At 37.4% G+C, this 21,632-nt stretch overlaps 1 protein-coding gene across 1 annotated transcript; it reads left to right on the top strand.

Annotated features, from left to right (window-relative positions):
- The first annotated feature begins 1 nt into the window (after position 1).
- Positions 2-20,014, top strand: CIR1 (corepressor interacting with RBPJ, CIR1). The gene is made up of 10 exons (XM_056496850.1): positions 2-119; positions 693-787; positions 1,270-1,343; positions 2,604-2,617; positions 2,708-2,763; positions 3,097-3,145; positions 3,357-3,474; positions 15,205-15,311; positions 16,737-16,822; positions 18,485-20,014. The coding sequence occupies exons 1-10, from the start codon at positions 48-50 to the stop codon at positions 19,206-19,208; spliced, it is 1,395 nt and encodes a 464-aa protein (XP_056352825.1). The 5' UTR covers positions 2-47; the 3' UTR covers positions 19,209-20,014.
- The last annotated feature ends 1,618 nt before the right edge of the window (positions 20,015-21,632 follow it).

Consider the following 21,632-nt stretch of genomic DNA (forward strand, 5'->3'; position numbering starts at 1 on the left):
CCCTGTGCCCGTGCCTGTCCCTGACGGGCCCCCGCGCCGCCAGCGCCATGGGGAAGTCGTTCGCCAACTTCATGTGCAAGAAGGATTTTCACCCCGCCTCCAAGTCCAACATCAAGAAGGTGAGGGGGGCCTGGGGGTGCCGGGGGGGCGGGTTGGTTTGGGTCGGGTTGCCGGCACCGCAGCGGCCCGAGTAGTGCTCCTCACCTTCCTGGGGTGGCACCGCGGCTGGGACAAAGAGGAAAGAGGGAAAATAGTTAAGAAATTCTTGAAGCTTTGGATTTTCTTCTTCCCAGGTGTGTATGAGTGTCGCGTTTTCCTGACTCAGGCTTTTCAACGCCTGATTCTCAGGGCAAATAGGCACTGTACACTGTCGGGACTTGGCCGAGCAAGAGTCACTACAGGGAAGACAGTGGCACCCACAGGGTATTTGCTGAGCCTACTTTTCCTTTTCAGCTGCCAAATTTTCTCCTGCCTTTTCAGTGTGTAAATGTTGTTGGAACTTGGAATTTCTCAAAATGACTGCTGCAGGAAGTTCATTTGTTAAAATACTGGATGAAAATAGTGGGTTTTATGCACTTAGGATGGTGACCATCCCTCGTTAAGCATTTTCAACTGAGTAAGCTAGTTATTTATATATTAATATATTCTGCAATAGTTTTGTATTTAAGTAGAAGCTTCATTATTTTACCTAGGTATGGATGGCAGAACAGAAAATCTCATATGATAAGAAGAAACAAGAAGAATTAATGCAACAGTATCTGAAAGAACAGGAATCCTATGATAATAGGTGAGAATTGGCTTAAGGTTGCACACTGCTTCCTCCTATCATATTGCTGTGAGTAATTTGAAGTACTATCCTCCATTGACTGCAGTAGCAGGAGAGGGCAGTGATTCATTAAGTGATGTCTGATTAAGCAGTCTTTAAAGTAGTTTGTGCCTGTCTTGTAATTATTTCAAAATACACTACATTTCACAGAACAGTCGGTAACCTTGTATAACAATACATTTGTATCACACAGAAATCTGTTTTTCTTCACTCAGGACATACTGCTTTTCAGTTGAGACTGAAATATACACAGTGGGTTGTGCAAAAGCATTGACTGGTTTCAGGTTTTTTGATAGTCAGATTTTGTTACTCACATTAACAAATGAAAAAACGCTAGTGATCACAACAATTTCATATTGGGTTGTTGTTTTTGGGTTTTTTTTGTGAGTGTTACCAATATGTCTGTTTTGTGTGTGACACCCCAAACTGCCGTTTTTATTTAGGTTGCTTATGGGTGATGAGCGTGTGAAGAATGGTCTTAATTTCATGTACGAGGCCCCACCTGGAGCAAAGAAAGGTATTGCAATTTCCTGATTGTGGGCAGATGGTACTGGATGGCTAAAAACCTCCTGAAGATATAAGGACAGTGTATCTTATTTTAAAATAACATGTTCATAGTGAGGTAATGTTAGGAGTTTTGATAGTTTTAAATTCTTTCTGTGGGAATATGCAGACATAGATATATAATATATATCTATATATCTAAATATAGATATACATATACATGTAGATACAGATATTTTTTGTAGTAATTTTAATCCCACAAAACTGATTTCTTTCAAAGAAAATGGTTGGAGTTTTTCTAAGCAACAGTTCAATGTGAAGGGAAAAACCAGATAAAATATCTTTCCAGGAAACAGCCTAAGTTCTGTTCTCAGCCAAAGGGTGTTTCTTTAGCCAATTGTAAAGCCATTGGATGAGGAGGACCAGTCTTTACCAAGGCAATGATTCAGACATCACAAACCTGTATTTCAGCCTGCTCTCTTCTACAGAAATAGCAGGTTGCTCTTGTTTAAAAGTTAGGCCCATCATTCAGTTTGATGCTTGTCAAACATAGGAAATACCAGAACAAGAAATTAATTATCAGAAGTTATGGAAAAAATAAATGCTGAAATTCAGTAGTCAGAAGTGCTGCCTGACCTGTGTATGGTGAGTCTGTGACTGTTTAGAAGGGTCATAAAGGGAAGTTCCTAAATACCTGGTGGACAGTCATATAATTTAATTACTTAATCACATAATCATTTAGTTTTAGCAAGATCTGAATGTAAGTAAAGAACTAAGAAAATATATTCCCTCTAAGAGAAAATATGTTCCCTTTAAAATGCATCTTCCCCATTTGCATGAAAACACTTGGAAATGCTTGGATGGATTCATTCATGTAGACCAAGTTTTGCAATTATTTAACTGTAGAGGCTGTAATAATAATCTCTTAAACTTAGAGGAAATGCAATTTCAAAGTAGCAATTATTGCTAAACTTCTTTGTTTTAATATCTTGAAGTATTGTTGCTACTCTTGCAAAAAATGTTTCAAGATTTTATTCTGGTAACAAATCAACATAGTTTCAGAAGGTGATTCTGGATTGATAGCTATATACTAGAAGATGGTTATTTGTAAATGCACTCTATTTAAATAAAGCTATTTCTGAGTATTTCCACTATTGATTAGTGTAAACCATTAAATATTTTGTCTGTAGCTTGAGGGGGAGTACCACCTGCATTTTACATATATAATTAATGCACCATTTCTTTTCTTTGCATGCTTTCTGAAAATTCAAAGAGGAAACAAAAGAGGTATTTAATTACATTATTTCTTTACGTTTTCTTCTTGCTTACTTATGCATTCTGAAAAATTTCAAACTTACCATGTTTCCTGTTTTATAGCAAGAAGGAGAGACTGAATACAAATTTGAATGGCAAAAAGTTGCTCCTCGAGAAAAGTAAGATATGTGGCTTTCTTCATATGCTTTTCTTTTTGTCCCTTTTTCCCCTCCCTTTTTTCCCCTTTTATATTTTTGGGCAGGTCATCTTGTCACATCCTGTCCTGACATTTAATTAGTAAAACCTGTTAACCTGGAACTCTTTCCTTGCTAAGCTTAATTTTTGTTTGATTTTTACATCTGTATTTAAAAATGCCTTAAAAACAGTGTTTACAGGAATTATATCTCTGAAATGGGTGCACACTTAATCAACAAAAGGTGGTTTTGTATATGATGCCTTTTAAAAAGCAGTAGTGAATTGAGTATTTGTTTTCTTTTGTGTTTGTGTAACAGATATGCTAAGGATGACATGAATATCAGGGATCAGCCATTTGGTATCCAGGCAAGTTACATAAATTTCACTCTTTGGATGTCTGGGATGTATTTCAAACATTGTCCAACAGCAGAACATTCACATGGATTCTCTTAATTTTACCATCTCTTTCAGTGGGTTTAAAAGCTTCTCTTATGCCTAATGCTGCAGACATTTCTGCAAGTGTTCAGCTGTGCACTAAGTTGTGACTAAGCTGTGTCAATTGCTCTGTTGCCTTTAGGTGCGGAATGTGAGATGTATTAAATGCCACAAGTGGGGTCACATAAACACTGATCGAGAGTGTCCCTTGTTTGGCCTTTCTGGAATCAATGCAAGCTCAGTCTCCAGTGATGGTTCAGGTGGGCAGTGAATGGGTTTTAAACGTTCTGGTTAGACATATGGGGGGAGCTCATGTTTAATTTTAGAAAGTTTATCATATTTCAGAGAGTTGATGAAATCTGGAAAACAGTTAATTCCAAATGTAGGATCCATAATTTTGAGGTAATTACTTCAAATTGCAGGGACCTAATTTGCTAATTAGTAACTCATTTAAAAAATATTCCATATTGATTTGGTCTTATCTGTGCTTAAAACTGAGAGGCTGTAAAGAGACTTTAGATCAGAATGAGAAAATTTGTGTCACCAAATAGTGAGTGGATTGTCAAAGACTGTGCCAGTTTAAATTTAAGCGAACTGCTTGGATAAGATGGAATATATCATTATATCTTTGTTAATCACTTGCTAAAAAAGGAGAGGTTTGTGGGCTTTTTTAAAATATATAATTGTGTAAGTGGACAAAGAGTTGAAATGTAGATTTCCAAATGTCTGGTTTCCTTTCATCTGACTTCTTTTTGCTTCTTGAACTACGATTTGTTTTTCTTCTGTTAGCTCTCCTATTACTTGAAGTCACACAGCAGTTAGTGTTAGATTATGTTTGAAGAAGGGGTATAAACATTCAAATTGAGGTGTTTTTTGCCTATAGTACTTTTTTTCTGTGCGTTAACCCAAGTTGTAATGATTTTAAGTTTCTTAAAATTGGGACATGTTAAAGAAACATCAGGTAGTGTGGATGAGCCTTCAGCCTTGCTGTACTTTGCTTAAAAGTCCTGTGTTGTGTCTTGGATTTTGCAGGGATACCCTTATAGTTGCACACTTGATGGTTTCTGCTTTTCTTCTGTTGTCTTCAGGTTATCTATTTTATGTAGCAGCTCCTAGTTTTGTTACATATTTAGCCTACCAACAATCTTGTTTTTCAGAATTAGGTCACATAGGTGATTGTTTCTTTGGGATGAAGCCTGGAAGAGTTGTGTTAAAGGAAATGGTGGCTCTTACTCTCCTGTCTTTTTAGGCATTGTCTGATGATTGTGCTATTGTATTACTCATTGATTTGCTCAGCCTTTGTGTTCAGTTGGTTATAAAATTAAATCATTTTCCAGCATGGTTCTTATCCTGGAAAAAAATTGTGTTTAGAACATTTGTTGGTGGTAGAATTATATTGTGCAGCTCTTGCCTGTCAGAGATGCTTTTGTGCTACAGAACTCACTGTCCACACCTCAGTTCAAATGATGTAGGTAAATTTTAGGGGTGTTTAGTTGAGAAAGCATAATATGTTTGTACATGTTGGCACAAACCTGAATATGCATTCCTCATTATTCATTACAGTGTAATACAGACACTGAAGTGTCAGTAGAAAAATAACTGCTCGTTTCAAACCTTACTGAACTATCTATATAGATGTAGGCAACGTTTGACTGCTGTGGGAAACACTTGAAGAGATGTCCCCCAGATGGCTTTTAACACCACCTTTCTAAGCCTGAAGAGAGCACTTAGCATATATGATGAATTTTGCATGAAGGAAAATGGTGTAAAAGTACTTAGATGTTCTCAGACTGTGCCAGTGCCCTCTCATTTTCAACTCTGGAACTTAGAAGACAGTGTGCTATGCTGAGCTTAGGCTCTTGTAGGCTGAGGAAGGATTTTTAGGGAGTAGGGGTGGGTGACAGATCAGGATTTGTATATATAATTTGTAAGACACTATTCTTGAATTTGAATAGTCAGCTGTAATGATACTGCTACTTTCTCTTTCTTCCAGGAAAGCTATGTAAAAACACTGTAGGTAAAGCCTAAAGTTCTTGGTTCAATAGCAAATACAAGACTTAGAGAAAGTGATAATATTAATTACAACATCATATGAAAGGTTGTCTGCTTTTTCTAGCCTCAGGAATACAAACCTTTCATCAACTTTTCTAAAACTTCATCTGATTTAATAACAAGTTAAGTTACACTCGTCTGATGACTTCTGGAAATGTGTGCAAATGAAGCACTAGAGTTAAGTAGCAACACATACTCATAATTCATCCACATGGTATGTTAAAGCACTTGCCACGTATTTTTAAAAAAGTATATGAGGTTTTTTTTCTCCTGTGTTGGCTGGGATGGGAGCAATCACTTTGCATTGCTGAGAGTTCAGCCCAGTTGTTATTGTGCTGCAGAGCCACAGTTAGCTCTGCTGCATCTGTTTCCTCCTCCAAGAACCTTCTTCTGTTACTCTGTGCAATTCATCTTCTCAAGCTGTTTCTTCCTGCTTCTCTTTATCAGTAATTGCATGCATTCCTAAGCTGCTTTCTAGACTAAATTCCTGATTATTTTATATTGCTTTGTAGTACTGCAAAAATGTCCATTGCCACTCTGTTCTTTAAACTGGCTTTAGAACTCTAGAAAATACTACTTTGGAAGGGACAGAGAGTTTTTATGAGATCATGTTTTTATGAAACTGTTCTGTGTTTTTGTGAACTGATGATTAGGCTTAAAAAAGTCCCTTGCACTTGAAACAGGTTGAATTGTACATGAATTGCTTCCCAAGCACCCACTCTTCCATGTGTCACAAGTGTCTCCTCATGCTTAGAAAGCTGGTAAAAAACATGTAAACAGTTTTTATTTACTGTGGTTATTAGTGCCAGGGGAAAAAAAAAGTACAAAACTACTTAGCTTCTAAGGTCAGGTAAAGTTTCTTCAATTTTTCTGAGGCTGTTCATTTCTAAAATGTAGAGGTTAAAGCACATGTTTTTTTTTGAACAGGACAATGCTTAGGGTTTTCAATGATAGGCCATGATTACTGGTGGTTACAGCAGGTCTGGAATGTGTTCTAAATTTATTTGACTGGGCTTTTTAATAACTCAGTGTATAAAAATATGTTTACAATGAACTCTTTTCAAAGAGTTGAAAAAGTTTGGCTAAATTATTAAGGCATATTGTACTTTCAAAGGTTAGGAAGTATCACCATATTTAGAAAGAAGTTGAAGACTTCTTTCTAGCTGTTTCAGGAAACTGAAATATAAATATTGTCTCATAAATGAAACTGTACAGCTGAGAAATAGAGATACAATGAGGAGGAAAGGGAAACAAGTAAAATTTTACTACAGTAGCCAATGTACAAGGAATCCAATTAGTTTATGAAATTAAATGTATTACAAGGAGCACATTTAAGTACTAAATAACTAAAATTTTTTATAAAAGAGCAAATCTTTGGAATGTTTTTATATTCTTTGGAAAGAGCTCTATTGCTTTGAAGTTACTTACTTGGTAGTGCTTTATTTCTTCTGACTTACAATCTTTCCATCCCAATAGAAGTCGATCTTACATCCTTTTCATGCAAATTGAATGGAATAATTTTTTTAGGCAGTGCGTGGTAGTTACCCTAGCTAAATTTAGGTTAGAATTCTTCAAACATTGCAAGTGCTCTCCCTTGCTAGAGCACATCGTGTATCAGCACAGTGTTGAAGGCTCTGGTCTGTGTGCTGATTTAGTTGACTTATCTAAAGTTCCTGCTCTGTTTCTCCATAAGGAAAAAGAGGAATTATTAACTGAGAATTTTTCCCCCCACATCATGTCCAATATATGATTTTTCATTCCCATACATTTTATAAGCTGTGATTCTGTCATTCCAGCAGAAGAATAGCTGTCTTTTAATGTGATGTGAAGACTACATTGTAATGTTCCTCTTGACACATAAAACTGGTTGTCAATTGCCATGTTGGATTTGGTGTTGAATATCTTGTGTGCAGAGACAGTCACAGCCTTCAGTTTCCTCCAGTGAAACTGCTGCAGGGCAAAGGGTGTCTGTGGCACAGAACTGTCTTCTGCTGTCTTTCAAGATCTAACATACATTGCAGTGCTTCAGCAAACAAAAATAGTTACAGTCAGTACCTTAACTTGGGCATGGTGGCTTGGTTATTTTGCTTCTGGGACCATTTTACTAATCTAGCTGCAATTCATACAAAAAATAATAATCTTACCATTAAAAAAGCACCTATTGAATAATACCTCACCAGTGAACAGAGATTATTTTTGCAATAAGGCAATTTCAGTGGATGTGGTTATCATGGGATAATCACACCCCTGGGGTACAGCCTTGTCTGTAATCTCCCAGGAGTGTAATTATTGCATGATAACTGCACCCCCTGGTGTTGCATTACTTCTATTATGAAATTCTTAGTTTTAGATATAAAGTAACTTACTTTGATCACTAGAAACTGCAAAGTAGTGTTAGAATGTTCCAGCTGTGAGGCTTACCGAGACCAACTTAGAAGATTTACTTCTCCTTTACAAAGGTAAATTAGGCAATCAAAATGCTTCTTTGGGCTAAACTGATTTACAGAGTGTTTAACTGATAAAATCCTAACTTTCAAAGTTCACACAAGATGAAAATATCATTTGTGCTTCTGACTTTATGTGCCACTCTGTATATATGCGTGTAGAAAATACGGAATGCACGCCAGCAGAAAACCCAACTCACTAGCATCTTAAAGTTTGCCTGTTTTACAATCCTTTTTTATCATTAACCAGCAGCATCTCTTGGGGTTTGTGAGGTTTTTTTGTGAATCCTGAAAAGCCACTGACTTGATTGGAACAGAGATCATTAGATGTTCTGTACAAACTGTTTTGAAACAATATTGTTATTTCACTTCAAAATTGCCTGCAGCTTTCTTGGTCAGGTAGAATTAGGACAAGCTGAATATTTTTTTTCCTTCCCTTCTTTCTTACAAACAATCTATCCTGTTCAATCATGGTTTGGGCAAATGAGGGGAGGGATTACTAAAAAGTTATGAAAGCTTGAATGCTTACAACTTTTATTATATGTTTTTTAGAACAAAGAACCCACTATGGATCTGTTCCTTTCTTATGAAGAAAGGTATTGCTATCTTGGGAAGTGAGGCTAGTGTCTCAAATTGTATAGCATAGTTAGAAGTGGGATGGTAAGGTTAAACATGTTCTTGCACTCTTGACCTGTGAAAGCTAAGCCTGGAGAGTGCTGGGCATCCTCTGCTGTGGACTGCTTTGCATATCTTACAGCTGACAGGCTCCATATGTGATCCATGCCATGGTATTACTAAGGAAAAAGTACTGTGAAGTGCTTAGCATGTTGAGGACAATTCAGGCAAATAAAGGTAAAAGACTAATGGAGCAACGTGTATGTGTAGCTAGTGTCTTGTGGTCTACCAAGACCAAGCCACTCTAAGTATGGCTGTGCAGCTGCAGCCTTCTAAAGGCTCATTACCCAGTTCTGGGGTTTGCACCCTCTCTTTTCATCTCCTGAGTGCCCCTAAACTAACTGTGAGTGTTGTTTCCATCTGTCTGTGACTTAGTGTGTTCCACTCATCTTAAGCTTTTAGGTGAAATACCTTCCCAGTGTAATCATTGAAATTACCTGTCACATGGAGACAGCAAAAAAGGAAATCTATGTTTATGTTATGTTATGTTAACTCACTGCAGTTTCCCATAGGGTACCTTTTTACCCAACAGAGAAAAGTCTGCATTGTATTGGGAATGCAGGAATTTAAAAAAAAAAAAAAAAAGTTATCTTGAATATGTAATAACCAAGAGAAGGTATTTGAATATGTTAACTGTGAATATTTGTATAAATGGTCATCTGTAGAAATGTACAGTGCGTGAAACCTTCCTTTATGATCTGCAGCTGAGACCTTTGATTGTGAACAGTAGGAACCTTAACTAAATCTTCACATAGTTTAAGAACTGTCACATTTTAGAATAATCCTCCATTTATGTTTCAGAAGCCTTGGTATTTGTTGTGAATGCATAAAATACAGATTCTATTAGAAATTTTGTGCTTAGCATTTAAGCAATAAATATGGATTCCAGTAGCAGTTGGAAAATGTTAAATGGCTTTTACTACTCCAAAAAAGTAAAAAGGAAACTCAGGTTTCTCTGAAATACCTTATCACAAAAGCATGGCAAATTACACCGAAATTCTGTGCTAAAGTGTTAAATACAGTTAAACTGCAGGCCCTCTGAAGAAGAGCTAATTAAAAGCCAGAGGTTTTAGTCATTGATTTCTCTCAATACCAACTGCAGCAGTTGCTTTGAAGTGTAAATATGGTCTGAATGCACACATCTCTGAAATAGATGAAAAAATTATCTGAAAGATGATTGATTCTGAATTAGTGGAGGCAGCATAAATTTACTGTGTGTCATGATCACATAATTTTGATAATAGTTCTTTGTCCTTTAGATAAAATAAGTGCCTACTCTCATCTCTGTCACAACCTCAGTAAAAGTTCATAGACTATGGAGTGTGATTAAGCTCAGTCTGTAATTTTTTTCCATTCTTGCTCAATTTCCTTTTAAGCCGTATTAACAAAAGCCACAGAAAACTTGGTGGACAGAACAAGAAAGCATATGAATGTATTGACACAACTGTCTATTCTAATTTTAAAGTTAATTTCTCTTTCAAAGCAAGACCTGAAAAGCATTGAATTATATGTTTAGTCTTTGGTACCACCCAAAAACAGCAGCATTCTGATTCAGAGTATATTTATCCTTCACATTGTTGTGAGCTAGACTGAAACCGACCAGCAGAATGTTTTGTAAAGTCTAGTTAATTCACAAGAGGTACTTTTGTATTCTGTAGGTATTTATATATCTACTTTTCCACAGCAAAGCATGGCCTTAGTACCAGTGTTGTGTAGAAAACCAAATGAATTTCAGTTTGGAGGAGTTACGGCCTCATGTGATCCAAGCTGCCTGTAAGAAAGGATGATAACATGCTTTAGGCCTACTTTGTTAACAAAAAAATATGTAGCAGTAAAAGAGAAGCCTTGAGAGGATCTTGTCCTTGATTCATAAATTAGGTTTTAAGCATGGTAGCGTGGAGTTTACTGACCGTGACATATACTGGCAAATTGATAGCAGATACACAGGTTTGCTATGTTTACATTTTCATGTAAATTACCTCTCTTACCAGGTCTGGAGAAGTGGGATGGTGTGGTGATGGTGATGTTTTTAGATTAAAATTATCACACTTGTAAACTACAAGATATCCCATGCCAGAGCACATTTTCAGAAAGGGAGAAAAGCCTGTTTTAAAAGCCATATTCTAAATACTCTTTTTGATGATATGCAAAATGAACAGTAGCTAAAATAAAGATAAATAGTTGCAATTAAAATAACATCATGAAGAATCTACTTTTCCTGGTATTTTCTACATTTTTCCAGTAACTTTTATATAGTGTACTCTATTTAATTTCATAACAGTACATAGAATACAAAATAAAACATACATACAAAGTTCTATAACTCTATCCACAATGTAGGAATAACTGGTTACTGTCATTTCCCCTGCCAAAGATGGCAGTAATGTTTACAGTGTTATTGTTTCTTATGTCTTTGCTTTCCATTTATATTCCACAATAAAAATCCATTCAAAACTTGATTGATTGTAAAGAGTAATTCAGTTTGTTTATCTGCACTGGTGACAGTAGTGAAAGCTTTTATCAGTAAATTGGGCAAATACTGTCAAGACTGTGCATTATGGGTAGGTGGAAGTAAAGCTGCAATTTTTGGTTATACTGGCAAACATAATGTCTGTCCTCACTGCCACTGCAACTGCAGAAAAAGTGGATTTAATCACAGTTGTTACGAAAAGTTGTTTCAGCATACTATTCCCTCACATTGAATAATTAGAAAAATGTGCTTTAAATAATTAGAAAACTGTGCTTTACATGTTGTAATGGAGGCCTGCTAGATGGTGTTACAGCTGGCATTGCTCTTCTAAGGGTGCCCATGCATCCTAGAGAAAACATTCTGAAAACAGCAGTGTCACATGCACCCTGCATTTGTTGCATCAAGAGAAGTACAGAATAAAAAATTAATTGCAGCTATAGGTTTCTCTGGTTTCTGGGACAGGCATGGGGTAGTAATAAGGGGTGGGAGAGCTTGCTGTAAGGCTGGCACTTAAGTAATTGAAATCCAGAACTGTATTCCTCTCCTGATGGCTTAATAGAAGCAGAACTGATTCTGTTAAATTTATCTCAGTTGTGTGATGAGAAATTGGAGTGCTCCTTGTTCTAAAAAGGCAAATTTACAATGTGTTCTACAAATCCTAATATGTTCTTCTGCAATCCAGTGTAATTGACGCTTAAATATGCCTGGGAAAAAAAAAAAAAAAAAACTACTTGAATCTCTTCTGTTTATTTAATTGTACAATTATTATAAAGATGTCCCAAAAGCTGTCAAGCTAAGGTTGTACTTGGGTAGTACTTTGTGAAGACTCAAATTCTTCTTTTCACACTTCATTGCATGTTTTGAGTTTCTAGATTTTGTACCCCAACTCTTTGAGTCAACTGAGCTATCTGAATTGTGTCCTTAAATAGTGTTTTAAACAGAAGATACCGGAGAGAATTAGTGCAGAAAGAACTTCTGTGGAAAGTAAGAAGCAGGAAGAAACTGTAATCTCTTTGCATGATAACACCATTTCGTAAGAATTACAATAGCCAAAAAAAACCCCTTTAAAAATCCATTGGTGGGTCTTTAACTATAGAGACTGTTTTGTGCGAGCCCTTAGTATAATTTTAAGTACCTATAACTACAGAAGATATAATAATTTGTCAGTTGTCTTAATGCATAAAAATAAATGTCGTATTTACAGCCAGTTAATTACACTATATGACAAAAAGTTTTTCCAAGACTATGAATTAGTTCTAAAGCATATAAATGGTTTTATTTTAGCCAAATGGTGTCTGGGAAAATTTTAAAGATTTTTTTTCTTATTTTATTTTTTTTTCCTATCAAAATGCAAATTTCAGAAAATGACCTTGACAGTCATATTAAAAAATAGCAAGGTACTGTATTTGACTTGTTTCAGGAAGAATAAGAAACAGATGATGAAACATTGTAACTTTGAACTTAATTTTAGTTTGCTGATGAAAGAATGCTGAGAGACTAGTTGTCAGAAGTTGTAGCAATCAGCTATTTTTATAGGATTCCTGTATCTAAAGTTCTGCCAGCTCATGGTATGATATCTCTAGATGTTTTCACCTGCATGAGGTCACAGAGGTAGCTTTTTCACATGCTGTCTCACAAGTCTGTAAGGAATATGAGGAGATTGATTTTCATAGCACATAAAGGACTTTTGTGCCTGATGTAGGAGTGACTCTTTGCAAGTTGATGGGTGCTGTTCAAGAATAATAAGCTATCATCATAGCCAAAGATTTTAGCCAACTGAGAGCCTCTCAGCTCAGCCTTACCATCTGTTTTACAGTTAATGACTCAGTTGGAGCATAGGGCTGCCAGGTATCCCTAGTACTGCTTTCTCTGACACACTTGGAGGGTGAAGACACAAGTATGGTCATAAGCCAAAGGCAGGCTGAAAAGATTTACCACTTTGGGTTACCAGGCAACTTGGTGTCATTAAGGTTTAAGCTTTAACTGTTTATTAGGGAAGCCAAGGACACTTCTGAGAAGTTGCCTTTTCAGACCTCTGTTAAGTGAGGTTCAGTTTTTAGGGTTCTTTTTACAGGTTTTGTCTCTTTTATTTACATTAGCCAGGAGAAATCCCCTATTAAATTTTATAGTGCGAAAATGAGAATATGATTGTTTACTCACAGATTAGGCATCTTTTAGGACTCTGTGAAGAAGCATCTCAAAAGGAAGTATGTTACATGCCTCAGTGCTGTCATGTAAAATAGCTGTGCCCAGGTATCCTGAGAGACTTCAACCTGCCACTGATATTTCAAAGAAAATCAGATCTGCTTATCAACATCATTAAAATAATCATCAAAAGCAGTCTGTTGAGGTATGGATGGGAGAAGAAAGTCACCAAGCATTTGATTCCTTTGATTCCAAGCAAAGGAGTTTAATTACGAGAATAAATATTTTCTTGATTCTTGTTCTGTTGCAGAAAGTAGATAGTAAAGAGGTTTGCAGTTAAGCTGTGCAGCCATTGTCAAATATGATGTCTTAATTGAACTTATCAGCCTGGACTTGTAACCAGGTAGAAAACAGTCTCTTTAGACTTCCCAGATAAGAGATTGTTTCCTCCCTACTGTGTCCCTACTGGTGTCTTGCTGTCATTGGGCAGCAGAACTTCTGAGAAGTTCAGTGGCATCATTGTTGAAAAAAAACTGTTAGCAGCTTCATCTATTTCATCCTCTCAAAAATATTAATGTTTTTCAAACTGTAAAGATGCCATTCTACAAGGAAGTGTCTTCTATAATCAGTTACTCTGAACTGCTGCCCATGTCATGCCTGGCTGGGGTCTGCACACAGAAGGGTTGTGAAATAGGATTGTGTTTTGACTCTACTTCTGTTTATGGGGTTGGTTTATTTTCTGAATCTCATTTCCTAGTGTTTTCTAAAACCTTTAGTTATAGTAAAAATAACATACTTAATAAAGATTCTTGCATCTCCTCACAAGCTAGGCTGAACCTAAATTACTGTTTCCCTCACCTTTCTTCATGAAAAGGTATCTCATTTGAAAATTCTTTGCCTGGCAAAATAAGGAACTTGTGAAAAGAAAGTCATTAATGCAGGGGCTCCTTAAACCATATCCAAAGTTTTGTTGTATTCCTTCCTGCTTTACATGTAGCCCTGTTTGTTTCTACAAGGTAATATATTTTACAGGAAAACTGAGAAAAAAGTTACTTTTTTTGAGGAAGTGCTATATTACTTTTTATTTATTTTCTATAACAAAAATCTCACATTATTTTTTCATACTTGTCTGTGTTAAGAATATATGAGTTTTGTCAGTCTTTCTAACTAAGAAGTCTTAAACCACAAAGCAGGATCAATGGTTTTTCAGGATCAGTGATCACTTTTCATAAGGCTAATTAATCTTATCATTTACAGTAGTTTACTGAAGTAATAGTAGATGTGTGCTCTGTGCCCTGTTTTACATTCCTTTTAATTTAGATTTACCTTGCACAGTTCACTGATGGTAAGGTTAGTGAAGGAACTGAGAAAGAAATCTACTGAAAGTGACCTCACAAGACAGTGAATATTTAGGGTGAAGAAAAAGTACCTAATCAGACAAGTACACGACATTGTGATGATAACTGGGATTCAATTAAAGCATAAGAGTGAGTTACAAGATTTGTAAATTATGCAGTCAAGTCTGAATGATACATAATACATCCTGTATTTTACTCCTTGTTAGATTCTTGCAAAGAAAGAAATCATGTGCCTAATGCCACCGCTTACTCTAATGAAAAATATAGCATGTTTTTTAAGCTAATAAAACCAGAAATCTCTGAGAAGATAACAGTCCGGAGGCTACATATATTTGACAATCTCTAGAATAAGTAAGGACATAGATATTTTTCATGTGTTTTATATTCCATATGTGTTTTCCTAATCTTACTTTTTACACTGAAGTTCAAAGATTTGGGTTCATTATGAAAAATGAGTTATTAGTGACATATTAGAGGTGCATTTTCTCGTTGTTTTAAAGAAAAGGAGGCACCTGAGTCTTATTTAATATGTTTTGTTTAGATCTCCTGTGCTTTTTTACTCTAATAAAAATATATTACTAGACTTATCTAATATATTGTTTTCAACATGACAAAGTTACATAAGAGAATCCCCTTGTACTTAAAGAAAAATGCAATTATTTTCCATTCTGAATCTTCAGACTGCTGTTTTAGAAAATCATATCTGATTATTTGCTCAGCAGAAGATTATTGAGTTGATTTAGCTGTGATTTTACTTAACAAAGCTTCAACTGAATTCCTACTGTGGAGTCCAAAAAAGGTAGAGAGATATAAATGATACATTCAAACTGTGATTTTTGTGAACAGGGCCATCAATGCACCCCTCGGAGCTAATAGCGGAGATGAGAAACAGTGGGTTTGCACTGAAACAAAATGTACTGGGGAGAAACTTGACCGCAAATGATCCATCACAGGTAATATCTTTTTACCAGTAAGCTGAAAATGTCTGTAAATCTAAATGTGATTGCTTGTGAATTGTTACTTAATGTTTTCAAATATGCATATCCATAGGAAAGCTGAATAGCCATACCAGTAGAAAAATGTCGAAAAACTTAGTTTTCCAGCTTTCTTTCATACAGAATGGTGAATCATAAATTACTTCTTTTAAAACCACATATAATAAATTAAATCCCTCTTCTGGGTGACTAGAAATTGAATTTTATAAAAGGGTGGTTAGCTCTCCTGCATACTTGTGATGCAGTGCTAACCCTTTGGATGAAGTTTGAGGCAGTATGCACAAATAATTACTGCCAGGAATGTTATATCTGAAGGGTTTTTTTTTACTTGATTCACTATTGTTCCACTTATTATTTCCGGGAGTGAGAATGGTTCAATTGCTTGCTCGAAGTATATTACTAATTGAGGTGCTTTAATAAAAGTGTAAAATCAAAGATTAATATACACTCCTTGAAGTCACCTTTGTTCATATGGCAGGATAGTCAAACCACTAGTAAAGAAGGGATGACTACAAGCTGGTATTGAAATCTTCAGTAAATCTAGAGTTCATTGTGTCTCCACAGATGGATGTGACTTTGCCTTTAAAAAAGCTATGTACCCCAAAAAATGTAGCATATGGGCACTGTTAAATAAATCATGTTGATATCAGTATGTTTACTTTATGTTAGGTGTGCTGGGGTTTCTTTGTAAGAGCTTTTTAATCTTTATTTTTTCTTTCGTCTTCTGAGTGTGGCTAAAATTAAAAACATCACTGGAGAACTGTGCTGTACCAGATGCACATAATTTGAGGAATTCAGGGTCTTCAAAGTAGTTTTGCTTTGCTGATTGCGTTACTGTATGTAGATTATATGATTACAGTATTTTGCATTGCTAGAAGACTTTGTGCACATTTAAAGACTAATAACACAACAGTGAAGTAGATGTGTTACCCATTTTCCTAATGACTAAACCGAGACAGAAAAGTAATTTGCTTAAATTACTCTGAGTTTGAGCAGGACTAGCATCTTACCTATTCATCCAGGCGTGATAACAATGGAGTGACTTATCCTGGGGAATCGTGGGCTTCAAAATTGGCTCATTTGTATTAACTATTTCAGAAATGTTTCTTTCCCTAGCAGTGATTTTTTCGTATGTTAGTAATAACTCCTGTTGTATAACCCCCACATTATAACACCTACTCAGCTCTGAGAGAGAATGTTGGGGTTTTTCACTGGGTAGTGGGTATTCTGTTCTAACCAGTGTCTTAGGCTGACTTAGTAATACAAATATATTTGTGTCTGTGCAAAAATAAGGTGTATAGAGGCACCACTTTTAAAACAGAAATCTGAATTAAGACATTATTTTTATCTATAAGAACCTAATGTCTTATTGCATTTTTCTAGGAGTTTGTTACAAGTGAAGGAGATGATGATCCAGAAGTTGAATTTTTAAAATCACTGTCAACCAAACAAAAACAGAAACTTCTAAGGTATGTCTGGTACCTAGTGGGGGGAATGTGTATCACCAGTAGTTTTGATTACAGCCATGACTGCTACTGTAACTCTTCGGTGCCATTTAGCACCATCAGTACAGAAGAAAATCAGCTTAATTTAACATACATTTGATCACAAATGACATTATGTAGCATGATTTTTAAGGTACTTGTTTTATTTTAATCTGGTTTTGATGCCTTTGACTAGGGCTCATTTCCGGTTTAAGTGGGATGCTGAAATACAAATTGGCTCACTAGAAATGCTGTATTGCTATTTTAAAATATTATTCTGCACTCCATTGTTTACAGTATCTACTTCTGTGATTAAAAATTCGGTGTTCTTATTCACTGGTTTACAACTTGACAAAGTTTATCTTCTCCCTGTGGCTGAACTGAACCTAATCCTGTACCCTAAGGCCAAGGTGGGCTCAGCTGCACCCTGTGCTTGTGTCAGGGTTTGCAGCTCACTGCTCCCTGTGGGTCTGAGTTAATGAGGTTCCCATGCTCTGCTTTTATCCAACTGATTTGAGTGCCAGGTGTCTTACAGTTTTTTCTCTCTTAATTTGCAATGTTATCCTGAAATAACCTCAAAATGTTTAAAATCAAAAATAGTAACTACTGGCTGGTAGATCCCATAGAGGCATGCTGATAAAACAAGCTTTTAGGATAGATGATGTCACATATGTGGGGAGTGGGAGGAGGAGAGGAAGGCAAATGGCTAAACAGGTATCTGGGTAGGTAGAATTATTTATTACATATGTGAATCACATGTGTATTCACACATGTAATAAATAATTCTCTGAAAATAGTTGACATATTTTATGTTCCTTTTAAGTAAGGAATGTGTATGTAGTTAGAGTAGTTTAAAATGTTATTTTTGTTCGAACTGGCCCAACACACTGAAATTTTTATAATCTTTTATATTTTAGGAGTTGAAGTTTAGTAAATATTTGGCTCGTTTAGGCTTTATTAGTCTGAAGGGATTTTTTTTTAATACACTGGAAGCAGTTTCACTGTTCACTCACTGATTTTTTAAGCATAAATACAGAAAGCAAAATAAAAACTACCTTAAAGTAGTCGAATAGCAGTGAATGCATGTGCATGGTGAATATTATATATTTACAGATAGAAAATGCAAGGTTCTAGTTGAGAAAAAAGAGGTTACCGGAAATATCTGTTTTATTTGCCTAAAGAACTCAAAGATGTATATTTCCATCTCAGTTTTCATCATTAATGAAAAGTGAATACTAATTCCATTTTTTTCATTTTTTTTTGAAAATGCACAAACAAAAGCAGCAATGATTTCCTAAAATCTCCAGAGCAGCCTGACAAAGGGGAAAAAAGCACTACTGAACGTATTTATTCCTAGTTACAAGGCCCAAATTGAAATCTCATATTTTTGAAAATTAAAGAATTAAAACATCATATTGCTCCTCTTTTGAGGGACCAGCTGTGGATTACATACTATGGGTAATGCCAGCTTATACGTTTTAAAATGAACCTTTGCTGAAAAAGGAATATAACTCAATTTTTTAAATGAAAATTAATATATTTACTGTGTAGGTCATGAGAGGTAGTGAATTTTAAAAGACAATGACTTTGTAATCTATTATATCTTAACATTCTGATTGTGCTACTCTTTTATTTTGAAAATAAAAGGAAGTTGGATCGTCTAGAGAAGAAAAAGAAAAAGAAAGATAGAAAGAAGAAAAAGCAGCAAAAGAAAAAAAGCAAAAGTAAACACAAGAAACATAAGATGAGATCCTCTTCCTCATCCTCCAGTGAGACTTCAGTAAGCAGCAGTGATAGCGAGACTGACAGCAGAGATAAAGCAGCACAAAAGAAGGTGGATTCTAAGAAAAGAAAAAAAGACAGGTTTTCAGAGGCTAGCAGCAGCGATTCAGAAGGAAAGGCAAAAACGAGGAAGGAAAAACTTTATGAAGATCTCTCCAGTAGTCACGGTAACAAGGACAAAGATAGGGAGAAGTACAAGCTTTTAAAGAGAGACAGTTCTGCAGAGAACAACAAATGGAACTCCTGTGAAGGGGAAAGAAAGTCCACAAGCAGATACCATGGCACCAACACGAGAGACACTGAACGAAAGGAGAAGGATAGTAGAAGCCAAAACATGAATGAAGGGAGCAGGAGAAGCCCGTGCTCAAATCACAGCAGTTCCAGGCAAAGGCACATAAGAAGAAGTCCAAGTCAAAGCCCTGGTGAAGAGCGGCACAGGAGAAATGAAACCAGAAGCCCCAGCACAGATGTACATAGAAAGAAGGAAAGATGTAGAGAAGGCTATGGGGAAAAGTGCAGTAAAGTGGAACACAGAGAAAGGAGCAGATGCAGTAGAAGCAGGAGCAGAGAGAGGAAAAAAAATAGGTAGTATGAGGGACAGGTGCAAACAAGAATTTGTCTGGGTTTTGATGAATACCTTTTAACAAGGGCTCAATTACATACTGCTGTTCATTTTCCAACCTCTTTAACTAGTATTCCCTACATGAAGCCAACAGCATCAATTCTATTGTGTTGGAATATTAGTAAATTAGGTATAAACATTAAGGTATTTTTTTTACTGTCTAAATATGCTTATTGGCAAATCCCTCTTGTATACATGCAGTAATTCACAGATCTGATTTTAGGATTTTAAAATATTTAAAAGAAGTATGTGATACTCTTGGTTTCATCCATGATGTTCTGCGAGGGGGAGCAGAGAAAGCATTTGAGATAATTCTGGATAAGATCGCGGCTTTAGATATCAAAGCATTGTCTTCTAGGTTTTGTTTTTTTCATACTGAAACGTTTTTCCTAAAGTTCCCTGTAAGAGATCAATTTCATGAGTTAAAACAACAGAGAGACATAGTTCACATAAGTGTATAGCCAACATTTTTTGGCCTCCTGCAGTGTACAGCTTGGTCAGGGCTATCTAAACATCTTGAACCCCTGTTGGTATGTGTCAGTACAATGTCAAGTTATTGTTCAATAATCTCTCAAGACACGAAAGGAATATTTACTGCCTCAACTGTTTCGGGTATTCCATTGTTTGTGGTAGTAAGTTAGTGTAAATAGTCATCCTTTTGTTTTCATTGAACGTTTTTGTGTTGTTAGTGATTGTCAGTCATTTTTTGCATACATTGTTATAAAGGTGAACTTCCATAATAAAATACCTTATTCTTTAAAAGCAGTAATAATTGCCGTCTTCTTCAGAGTTCTGAGTCAGTACAAATGCACGAGGCAATACTTCACATGGTTTTTATTGCTAAGGAAAGGCTTCTCTGCTCTTTCAGGATGGCAGATGGAAGCACTTTCATTAGTGGACACGTGAAACAGAGTCACTGTGCTTAGTATTCCAGCAACTTTCTTACCCTCCTCACTCACAGGACAGATGGGACTATCTTTTATTACCAGTCCACTTCCACTTCACTCAGAAGATTTTCAGCACTGCACAGAGTATGATAATAATACATGGTGAAAGTGACCTGACTTAACGTTTAAGTGCATGTGAAGAGTTTGAAAGGGTGAGCCATTAAGAGATGTCACCTTTTCAATGTGACTGCATTAGGTTGCTCTGGGCATTCTTGCTGAAGTAGGTGGGAGTTAAAGAGCCCCTGCAGTAGTCAGCCCCCCTGTATTGATGTGTGGAAGCTCTGATTTAGAACGAACAGGAGGAGACTGCAAAAATGCCTGTTTTAGGAATCTAAACAAAACTTCTGTGTAAGAGAGGGCAGAGTAACGGGGGAAAAGGCATATTCTGGTAGAACAATTTTGTGTTAAGTACAGCGGGAAATACAGAATAAGGTGCTTTCATTCCAAAGAAGGGTCTTTCCAGTTGTTTTGTATTTGGCTCAGCAATCCTGCCAACTACAATGCAATTGACTCCCACCTGAAGAAGAGTGGACAGCTCAAAATTCAAAGCTGTGTGCTCTTTTGTGGGCTCTCCACTTTCCTCCTTTCCATGTAGTTAAACAGTCTATCCTGCCTTTTGACATAGGAAGAAACTGGCAGAAAAGTTGTGACACTTTGGATGTATCTGTTTTGACTACAGGAGCTTTGTAGCAAGCCACTCATCCCGTCAGGAGGTTTGTGTGACTGTACAGGCAGTGTCTCACTGCTCCCGGTGCCTTCCCTAGGCCAGTCTGTGCCCCTCACGGGTACGGAAGCGACCCTCGAGGCGGCTGCGGGAGGTGGGGCGGCCCTCGCCAGAGCGGGGCCCGGCCGGGTTGCTCGGTGCGGCGGGGTGCGCTGGGCCGGGCCGGCTGGGCCGGTGTTCGCCCGCCGCCCTCACGGGCCCCGCCGGCACCGCCCGCGGCGCGGGGCGGCTGCGCGCGCCCGGCCCCGCCCCGCCCGCGGCCCATGAGGCGCCGCCGCCCCGGGCCAGCGCGGCGCCCGGCAGAGCCGGCGGGGCCCGGCAGGAGGTGCTGTCGCTCCGCGGATGGAGGTAACAGCGGCTCTAGCCGTATCTTTATTCCGATATTTATTTAATTATTTCCGTAAAAACCGCGGAATAGGGTTACCCTTCTGCGGGGCTGGGCGGCGGGGCCGCGACGCCGCGAGGGGGTTCCCTCCGCCGGGCGGGCAGGGCAGGACCCCTGGCCGGGACTCCCGGGCTCGGAGCGGGGCCGGCGGCTCCCCTGGGGCGGCTCTGCCGGGGGCTTGGGGCTGCGTCGGGACGGGGCGGGCTGGGCTCCCGGTGCCGCCTGGCGGCTCTCGGGGCGGGCTGGAGGGCGGGGAGCTTCGGGCCAGCTGTCCCGGGCCGCTTTCGGCTTAGAATTAACGCCGAGCAATAAATTATTGCTACTCCGAAAGTAAA

The sequence above is a fragment of the Oenanthe melanoleuca genome, chromosome 7 (genome assembly GCF_029582105.1).
Source record: "Oenanthe melanoleuca isolate GR-GAL-2019-014 chromosome 7, OMel1.0, whole genome shotgun sequence".
NCBI classification, from domain to species: domain Eukaryota; kingdom Metazoa; phylum Chordata; class Aves; order Passeriformes; family Muscicapidae; genus Oenanthe; species Oenanthe melanoleuca.

What these genes read in the sequence shown, in the direction of transcription:
- CIR1 (XM_056496850.1), top strand. Translation starts at nt 48, where the DNA reads ATGGGGAAGTCGTTCGCCAACTTCATGTGCAAGAAGGATTTTCACCCC. An exon ending in AAAGTTGCTCCTCGAGAAAA is followed by an intron (nt 2,764 to 3,096) that starts GTAAGATATGTG and finishes TTTGTGTAACAG; the next exon opens with ATATGCTAAGGATGACATGA. An exon ending in CCGCAAATGATCCATCACAG is followed by an intron (nt 15,312 to 16,736) that starts GTAATATCTTTT and finishes GCATTTTTCTAG; the next exon opens with GAGTTTGTTACAAGTGAAGG.